The sequence below is a fragment of the Danio aesculapii genome, chromosome 10 (genome assembly GCF_903798145.1).
Source record: "Danio aesculapii chromosome 10, fDanAes4.1, whole genome shotgun sequence".
Lineage (NCBI taxonomy): Eukaryota > Metazoa > Chordata > Actinopteri > Cypriniformes > Danionidae > Danio > Danio aesculapii.
Genome location: NC_079444.1, coordinates 45557358 through 45567704, shown reverse-complemented (window position 1 = coordinate 45567704; position 10347 = coordinate 45557358). Strand labels below are relative to the sequence as shown.

General features: G+C 34.8%; 1 protein-coding gene across 1 annotated transcript; it reads left to right on the top strand.

Annotated features, from left to right (window-relative positions):
* The first annotated feature begins 221 nt into the window (after nt 1–221).
* LOC130236029 (RING finger protein 122) lies at nt 222–10095 on the top strand. The gene is made up of 6 exons (XM_056466571.1): nt 222–398; nt 2384–2513; nt 5204–5249; nt 8518–8553; nt 8628–8710; nt 9641–10095. Exons 2-6 carry the CDS (start codon nt 2404–2406, stop codon nt 9750–9752), a joined length of 387 nt encoding a protein of 128 aa, XP_056322546.1. The 5' UTR covers nt 222–398; nt 2384–2403; the 3' UTR covers nt 9753–10095.
* The last annotated feature ends 252 nt before the right edge of the window (nt 10096–10347 follow it).

Genomic DNA, 10347 nt, shown 5'->3' with positions numbered 1-10347 from the left:
CAGACAATATTATCATCATCATCACACTAGAGTCTTTAGGAAATAATAATCACTCGTTGTTTTATACACTGTTTTAATGAGTGAAAACCGATGCTATTACTCCTCATTATGCTGTAGTATTATTATTTTAGCGTAATTTAAACAGATACACGTGAGCGTCTCGTCGGCCAATCAGCGAGTGATGTTGTGCTCAGGCTCCGCCCTCTGAATGACAGGCGCGGTTTATTGTTTCTCTTGATGTGTGAGGTTTGAGTTTCTGCGCTCCGTTACAGCAGAGATTTGACTTTATTCACGTTTATAAACACTCGATACTGTTGATGAACAACTTTCAGAAAACACAGCCGGTGATTCTGTCCGAGAATGAAGATTAAACCCTGAAGAGAAGCCTGTTTATAATGGTGAGACTTTTCAGATCATTTTACTGGACGCGTTACTGTTCTGTCAGATTAAGCTTTTCTTTCTTTCTTTCTTTCTTTCTTTCTTTCTTTCTTTCTTTCTTTCTTTCTTTCTTTCTTTCTTTCTTTCAAGAAAGAGAGAAATCATCCGATAAAATAGCTGAAGTAATTCTACCTGCTTTAATTTTACATGGGTTTTTATTTGCTTTAACTGTTGTAATACGTTCATGATTTCTTTTTACCATCGTTGTATCAAACAAACATAACTGAAAATACTAATTGAATATTGGGTTAATTGAATTAAAAGCTTTACATTTTGAACCTAAAACGACGCAGAACAACAGCACGTAAATATTACTTGTTAATGATTTAGTTAAATATGAATAATAATTAAATGAAATGTTAAATGTTTTTAAACAAAATAAGTTCATCTGACTGTCCTTCAGACGAAAAGGTGTGTTTAAATAATCATTAGAGCCATTAGTGTGTGTGTGTGTGTGTGTGTGTGTGTGTGTGTGTGTATACCTTTAATATTAAGTTTTAAAAGTATACTTTTCAGATTTTTAATACCAAAAAGCAGACTTTTAAAACAGTTAAGCACTCTTCTTCTTCACGGGGGTAAACATGCCTAGTTTACATTACTAAAGCTAGAACACATTTTTTATGTTTATAATCTGATCTTGGACTGATTTGTTTGGTGTCATCTACTGTTATTTCTTTAAACTGCTGCAGCTCAGATTTTACATGGGTCATCAGTGTTTTTCATGACGTTTTTCCTCAAAACCCAAACGATTTTCATCAGCGATGAGCGGAGTGACGTGTAAAATCACCCCTGATGCTAGATGATGCTTAATGAAAGTGAACTGAAACTCATCATCAGGTGTTATTTGCTGCTCCGTTTGTTGCGTCAAAACAAAATACTTTTGTTTTGTTTTATATGAGGCTTTAACTGCTGTTTTTCGCAATAGTGTGAATAAAACATAGACTGTAAAATATAGGAATAAACACATCAGTAGCCTTTTGTTCAGTGATGAGTTGTTAAATGTCGGCAAAAAAAGTGTGAGCAAAAACTGTCCCGGTCTGTGCGAACCCTAACTGTTGTTAGTTTCATTTACATTTATTTGTGTACACTTTTGGCAATAATTACCATTCTAAAACAGAAGGTCAAAAGGTCCACATTAATTACTACATTACAGTCAAAATCAGAAAAGCTAAGGAGATGCGTAAACCAATATAATCATAGTTAACTTGCAGTAAATTGTATTTCTTTTAACCAGTAGTTTGACTTTTGGTTCACTAAGATAACCTTGATGTAAACAGAGCTGTGTTGAATACAGAGCACACATTCTGTATATGTAGCTAAATATGCATCGTTTACATTTTTGGGGAAATAAGTAAAAGCTGGAACACAGATTTCTGTTTATATAGTAAAGCTGTTTGTGTATATGATCTGCTCTTGGCTGATGTGTTTGGCGCCATCTACTGTTTCTTTAAACAGCAGCAGCTCAGATTTTACACCACAGAATGACTGCTTTGTTTGCTTAAGTTTTGTACACACCATGATGCTTTTTGCTAACACTTATCATCAGTGTTTTTTTGAGATATTTTTCTCAAAACCCAACCAGTTTTCAAAACCGTTGAGCATAGTGAAACATGTAAAACAGTATATAATCTGCTCTGGACTGCTGTGTTTGGCGCCATCTACTGTTATTACTCTAAACAGCAGCAGCTCAGATTTTACACCACAGACTGACTGCTTATTAATGCTGAAAATCATTATTATTTTTGCAATTTTTCCTTTATTTCAGTTTGTTTTTCAGTGACGGTCCTTATTTTCCTTTAGTATTGTTATTATTTAAAGTTTATTCTGAATATTTAACATTTTATTTTATTTAACTTTTTTTTTCACTGATAGTTTTGGTTTACTAAAATAACCATGATGCATTCAGAGCTGTGTGTGTGTGACGGTGTTATTCTCTGTTCTTCAGGGTGTGTGTGTTTTTCCATCATGCCTCCGGTCACGGCTCAGGAGCTGCCGCTGAACACATACGTGGTGCTCTTGGGTTTGGGACTCTTCATCTTGATCCTCAGCCTGATCTTCTGCTGTTTCTTCATCAGGTGACGGTCGATCGGCTGTAAATAAAACACTTCCTCTGACCTCACATGTTTCCCACTGCAACAATCCTCCAGCAGATCATATCTCTGCGCTTTTGTTCGTGCTGCTATTTTTACCAGCGTCTGATTCACAGTCTGAGCCACAGATCCAAAACTTCCCACACTGCAAATAATGCCTGATTTAGAGTTTTTGTCTTCTTTCTAGTCCAAATATCTGCAAGCTCTTAAATCAAGATGCATTTTTAGACAAGCAAAACATATTGTGTTGTTTTCAGAAATCAAATGTTGTTTTCAGAGTCAGAATTAAGTGAGATTTTCCTTAAAACAAGCAAAATAATCTGACAATGGGGGAAGAAAATAAACTTATTTCAAAGGGAAAACAAGATTAAATCACTTTCCCCGTTCGCAGATTATTTTGCTTGTTTTAAGGGAGAATTATTATTTCTGAAAACAAGACATTAATTCGTATAAAATCTTTGACATGATGTTCGTAAATAATATTTTTGCTGAGAGTTTTTGTCATGTTTCTAGTCCAAATATCTAAAGCATTTTCTAGACAAGCAGAAAATATTGTGGTTTCAGAAATAATGTCAAAATGAATTGAGTTTTTTCTTTAAAACAAGCAAAATAATCCAGTTTTCACTTTAAAATGTCATTATTTTGCTTGTCTTAATGAAAAACTCACTTAATTTTAACATTATTTCTGAAAACACGTGTATATACTTGGTTTTCCAACCAAATATTATTTTCTAACTTTTGAAATGAAAGTGTAAATCTTGACACTGTGCTGTCTGAAAATGAGTATAAACATGTATAAAAGCAATGCAAGTACTGTTTATTTTATCCACATTAATACTCTAAATGACTTTTAATATTATTTTAAACTTTAAAGAAATGTGGTCAGTTTACAGAATAAAACAACATGAATCAAACACAACTAAATTAAAAATACAAACACACTGAGAATTTTCATTATTGTGTCTGTCTATATATATATATATATATATATATATATATATATATATATATATATATATATACACACACACACACACACTCACGGCCACTTTATTAGGTACACCTCACTAGTACTGGGTTGGACCCCCTTTTGCCTTCAGACCTGCCTTAATCCTCCGTGTTATAGATTCAACAAGCTACTGGAAATATTCCTCAGAGATTTTGCTCCATATTGACATGACAGCATCACACAGTTGCTGCAGATTTGTCGGCTGCACATCCATGATGCCAATCTCCCGTTCCACCACATCCCAAAGGTGCTCTATTGGATTGAGCTCTGGTGACTGTGGAGGCCATTTGAGTACAGTGAACTCATTGTCATGTTCAGGAAACCAGTCTGAGATGATTGGTGCTTTATGACATGGTGCGTTATCCTGCTGGAAGTAGCCATCAGAAGATGGAGACACTGTGCTCATAAAGGGATGGACATGGTCAGCAACAATACTCAGGTAGGCTGTGGCGTTGACACCATGCTCAATTGGTACTAATGGCCAAGAAAAACTCCCCCACACCATTACACCACCACCACCAGCCTGAACCGCTGATACAAGGCAGGATGGATCCATGCTTTCATGTTGTTGAGGCCAAATTGTGAGCCGAGCATCCGAATGTGGCAGCAGAAATGGAGACTCATCAGACCAGGCAACGTTTCTCCAATCTTCTATTGTCCAGTTTTGGTGAGCCTGTGTGAATTGTAGCCTCAGTTTCCTGTTCTTAGCTCACAGGAGTGGCACCCGGTGTGGTCTTCTGCTGCTGTAGTCTATGCGCCTCAAGGTTCGACATGTTGGGTCAGTTGTAACGAGTGCTAATTTGAGTTACTGTTGCCTTTCTATCAGCTGGAACCAGTCTGGCCATTCTCCTCTGACCTCTGGCATCAACAAGGCATTTGCGCCCACAGAACTGCCGCTCACTGGATATTTCCTCTTTGTTGGACCATTCTCTGTAAACCCTAGAGATGGTTGTGCGTGAAAATCTCAGTAGATCAGCAGTTTCTGAAATACTCAAGAGCAGCCCGTCTGGCACCAACAACCATGCCACGTTCAAAGTCACCTGACTCACAATTCTTCCCCATTCTGATGCTCGCTTTGAACTGCAGCAAATCGTCTTGACCATGTCTACATGCCTAAATGCATTGAGTTGCGGCCATGCGATTGGCTGATTAGAAATTTGCGTTAACAAGCAGTTGTACCTAATAAAGTGGCCAGTGTGTGTGTGTGTGTGTGTATATATATATATATATATATATATATATATATATATATATATATATATATTTTTTTTTTGTGTGCACTTTTACAGAAAAACACAAGTATTAAAGCAAAAAATGACAAGTTTTTAAAATAAAAGAACAAACATAAATGTTGTCCAGAATCTTGCTCTGGTAATCCTGCATCAATTTGGTCACAAACATCTTTTCTTTTTTTTTTTTGCTTGATTTCTTGTCACTTTTATCAGTATTTAGTTCAGTATTTACTTCTGTAAGTGTGTTTTCTGATTAGTCCAGCACAAAATATGACAATAACTGATCAGATATAATCAGCTAAATAGGCCATGTTTCGTGGCTTTGTTTACGCTCTGCTCTCCAATATGGCCGACTGACTTTATGTGAAACAAATTAGAAACTTTTTTTAAATGAGGTGTGTGTGTGTTCTGTGTGTTTTTGTGTGTGTTTGCAGTAAACTGAGGCATCAGGCTCGTAATGTGAGAGCTGGATACAAGATGGTGAGTGTGTGAAATCAGATTATATTAATGACAGAACAAGATGGCATCAGTCTTGAAGATGTCTTTTCTTACTTGGAGTTATTGTCTTGTTTCTGGTCCAAATATCTACAAATCAAGAAGCATTTTCTAGACTACTAAAAAATATAGTCTTGTTTTCAGAAATAATGAACGTGAGTTTTTCCTTAAAGCATGCAAAATAATCTAACAATGGGGGAGGTTAAAGAAATTGATTTCCAAGTCAAAACTTAAGGAAAAACTCACTTAATTTTGGCTAATTATTTCTGTGTAAGTGTATAGTGTATAGTGTAAGTGCTTAAGTGTATAGTGGATTAGTGAATAGTAGATTAGTGCATAGTAGATTAGTTGTATAAGTGCATAGTGTAGAAGTCTAAGTGTATAGTGTATAAGTGCAAAGTGTACTAATATAAGTGTATAGTGTATGTGTATAAGTGCAAAATGTACTAATATAAGTGTATAGTGTATAAGTGCATAGTGTACTAATATAAGTGTATAGTTTATTAGTGCATAGTGTACTAATATAAGTGTATAGTGTATGTGTATAAGTGCATAGTGTATTAATATAAGTGTATAGTGTAAGTGCTTAAGTGTATAGTGGATTAATGAATAGTAGATTAGTGCATAGTAGATTAGTTGTATAAGTGTAGAAGTATAAGTGTATAGTGTATAAGTGCAAAGTGTACTAATATAAGTGTATAGTGTATGTGTATAAGTGCAAAATGTACTAATATAAGTGTATAGTGTATAAGTGCATAGTGTACTAATATAAGTGTATAGTTTATTAGTGCATAGTGTATGTGTATAAGTGCATAGTGTACTAATATAAGTGTATAGTGTAAGTGCTTAAGTGTATAGTGGATTAATGAATAGTAGATTAGTGCATAGTAGATTAGTTGTATAAGAGTATAAGTGCATAGTGTAGAAGTATAAGTGTATAGTGTATAAGTGCAAAGTGTACTAATATAAGTGTATAGTTTATAAGTGCATAGTGTACTAATATAAGTGTATAGTGTAAGTGCTTAAGTGTATAGTGGATTAGTGAATAGTAGATTAGTGCATAGTAGATTAGTTGTATAAGTGCATAGTGTAGAAGTATAAGTGCAAAGTGTACTAATATAAGTGTATAGTGTAAGTGTATAAGTGCAAAGTGTACTAATATAAGTGTATAGTGTAAGTGCTTAAGTGTATAGTGGATTAATGAATAGTAGATTAGTGCATAGTAGATTAGTTGTATAAGTGTATAAGTGCATAGTGTAGAAGTATAAGTGTATAGTGTATAAGTACAAAGTGTACTAATATAAGTGTATAGTGTAAGTGTATAAGTGCAAAGTGTACTAATATAAGTGTATAGTGTATGTGTATAAGTGCAAAGTGTACTAATATAAGTGTATAGTGTAAGTGCTTAAGTGTATAGTGGATTAGTGAATAGTAGATTAGTGCATAGTAGATTAGTTGTATAAGTGCATAGTGTAGAAGTATAAGTGTATAGTGTATAAGTGCATAGTGTACTAATATAAGTGTATAGTGTATAAGTACAAAGTGTACTAATATAAGTGTATAGTGTAAGTGTATAAGTGCAAAGTGTACTAATATAAGTGTATAGTGTAAGTGTATAAGTGCAAAGTGTACTAATATAAGTGTATAGTGTATGTGTATAAGTGCAAAGTGTACTAATATAAGTGTATAGTGTAAATGCTTAAGTGTATAGTGGATTAGTGAATAGTAGATTAGTGCATAGTAGATTAGTTGTATAAGAGTATAAGTGCATAGTGTAGAAGTATAAGTGTATAGTGTATAAGTGCAAAGTGTACTAATATAAGTGTATAGTTTATAAGTGCATAGTGTACTAATATAAGTGTATAGTGTAAGTGCTTAAGTGTATAGTGGATTAGTGAATAGTAGATTAGTGCATAGTAGATTAGTTGTATAAGTGCATAGTGTAGAAGTATAAGTGTATAGTGTATAAGTACAACGTGTACTAATATAAGTGTATAGTGTATGTGTATAAGTGCAAAGTGTACTAATATAAGTGTATAGTGTATAAGTGCAAAGTGTACTAATATAAGTGTATAGTGTATGTGTATAAGTGCAAAGTGTACTAATATAAGTGTATAGTGTATGTGTATAAGTGCAAAGTGTACTAATATAAGTGTATAGTGTATAAGTGCAAAGTGTACTAATATAAGTGTATAGTGTATGTGTATAAGTGCAAAGTGTACTAATATAAGTGTATAGTGTATGTGTATAAGTGCAAAGTGTACTAATATAAGTGTATAGTGTAAGTGCTTAAGTGTATAGTGGATTAATGAATAGTAGATTAGTGCATAGTAGATTAGTTGTATAAGTGTATAAGTGCATAGTGTAGAAGTATAAGTGTATAGTGTATAAGTACAAAGTGTACTAATATAAGTGTATAGTGTAAGTGTATAAGTGCAAAGTGTACTAATATAAGTGTATAGTGTATAAGTACAAAGTGTACTAATATAAGTGTATAGTGTAAGTGTATAAGTGCAAAGTGTACTAATATAAGTGTATAGTGTATGTGTATAAGTGCAAAGTGTACTAATATAAGTGTATAGTGTATGTGTATAAGTGCAAAGTGTACTAATATAAGTGTATAGTGTATAAGTACAAAGTGTACTAATATAAGTGTATAGTGTATAAGTACAAAGTGTACTAATATAAGTGTATAGTGTAAGTGTATAAGTGCAAAGTGTACTAATATAAGTGTATAGTGTATAAGTGCATAGTGTACTAATATAAGTGTATAGTGTAAGTGTATAAGTGCAAAGTGTACTAATATAAGTGTATAGTGTATAAGTACAAAGTGTACTAATATAAGTGTATAGTGTAAGTGTATAAGTGCAAAGTGTACTAATATAAGTGTATAGTGTATAAGTGCATAGTGTACTAATATAAGTGTATAGTGTAAGTGCTTAAGTGTATAGTGGATTAGTGAATAGTAGATTAGTTGTATAAGTGCATAGTGTAGAAGTATGTGTATAAGTGCAAAGTGTACTAATATAAGTGTATAGTTTATAAGTGCACAGTGTACAAGTGTATAGTGTAAAAGTGCAAAGTGTACAACTATAAGTGCATAGTGTACAAAAATAAGTGTATAAGTGCATAGTGTATATCTTTATTGGTATATCTGTATAGTGTAAAGGTTCATTGGTGTATACTGCATTAGTGTATAAGTGCATGTGTATCATTTGGGATGTAACTTGCGGGTGTGTGTTTTTGATGACAGGTTGTGTTTAAGGATGAAGCAGTGCTTGAACACGTGGTGAGTGTCAGTTTTGTGTTCATCAGTGAGTATTTGCTGGATGTTTGTTGTTCAGACTGCGTGTTTTTCTTCAGGTAACGTGTGCTGTATGTTTGGAGGACTTCAGGACGAGCGATGAGCTGGGTCTGTTAGCCTGTAAACATGCATTTCACAAGCGGTGAGTCCTGCTGTACTAGCCTGAGGCCTGTACCATGATGCTGGATTCACAGACTTAGGCTTACTTTAGAATTGACAAAACCAAACCTCTGCAGTCAGGCTTTGTTGGTTCCATGATTCTGACCATCAGCTTGCTCTGGCTGTTTGCTGCTGAAGTATAAAAGATTTCAATCACAGGCCTTGAAACATAAAGATACTGTGATTGACTTCTCACAAAGTTGAAATGTTAAAGTTTACAAATTGAAAAACACTCATTATTAAGAGATTAAGAGTGCTGTTCAGAACATAACTTGGACAAAACCCTAATCACAACCCAAACATAACCCAGATATAACCTAAACATAGCCAGAACATAACCTAAAGACAACCCAAACATAACATAAACATAGCTTGAAGATACATAACATAAGCTAAACACATCCTAAACAAAACCTGTACAAATCTTAAAGATAACCTGAACATAACTTGAAGTTAACTCAGGCATAACCATAACATAAGCACAACCCAAACATATCCAGAAGATAACCTAAACATAACCCAGAAAAAACATAAACACAGCCTAAACATAACCAGAAGATAACCCAGACATAACCGAAATACAACCCAAACATAATCCGGATATAACTAAACACAACCCAAGCATAACTAGGATATAACCATAACATAAACCAAACAACCCTGACATAACTAGAACATAACCCAAACAAAACCCGGACATATCCTGAACATACCCAAACAACCTCAGTTTAACCTGAACATAACCCCAGAACAGATTAGCTGTGCAGTGTAAATTGTGTGGAGCAGATTAGCTGTGCAGCGATTAAGGACGAGCTACCTTCGTAGTACCTAAACTTCAGATTAACTAAACTGAAAATGATCTGGCTAATCCAGCTTCATGGTACAGGGCTAAAGTGTCCTGCTGTGTCCTCAGGTGTCTGCTGGACTGGCTAGAGATCCGCTGCTCCTGTCCAATGTGCAACATCTCCATCAGCGGAGACACGGCAGAAAACCAGCCTGCAAACCTGCTGGATGAGCTGATGTAAACCTGAAGAAAACCTGCTGGATGAGCTGATATAATCTAAAGAAAACCTGAAGCAAGAGCTGATGTAAACCTGAAGAAAACCTGCTGTAAATCTGATGAATGAGCCGAGGTTATCCTGAAGAAAACCTGATGTAAACCTGCTGGACGAGTTGATACAACCTAAAGAAAACCTGAGGCAAGAGCTGATGTAAACCTGAAGAAAACCTGCTGGATGAGCTGATGTAAACCTGAAGAAAACCTGCTGGATGAGCTGATATAACCTAAAGAAAACCTGAAGCAAGAGCTGATGTAAACCTGAGAAAAACCTGCTGGACGAGCTGATATAACCTAAAGAAAACCTGAAGCAAGAGCTGATGTAAACCTGAAGAAAACCTGCTGGACGAGCTGATGTAAACCTGCTGGATGGGCTGATATAACCTAAAGAAAACCTGAAGCAAGAGCTGATGTAAACCTGAGAAAAACCTGCTGGACGAGCTGATGTAAACCTAAAGAAAACCTGCTGGACGAGCTGATGTAAACCTGAAGAAAACCTGCTGGATGAGCTGATATAACCTAAAGAAAACCTGAAGCAAGAGCTGATGTAAACCTGAAGAAAA

Bases quoted from the DNA above. Each gene is read 5' to 3' on its own strand.
- LOC130236029 (XM_056466571.1), top strand. From the start codon at position 2,404: ATGCCTCCGGTCACGGCTCAGGAGCTGCCGCTGAACACATACGTGGTG. The intron at 2,514-5,203 runs GTGACGGTCGAT...GTGTGTTTGCAG, and splicing joins TTCTGCTGTTTCTTCATCAG to TAAACTGAGGCATCAGGCTC. The intron at 8,554-8,627 runs GTGAGTGTCAGT...GTTTTTCTTCAG, and splicing joins AAGCAGTGCTTGAACACGTG to GTAACGTGTGCTGTATGTTT.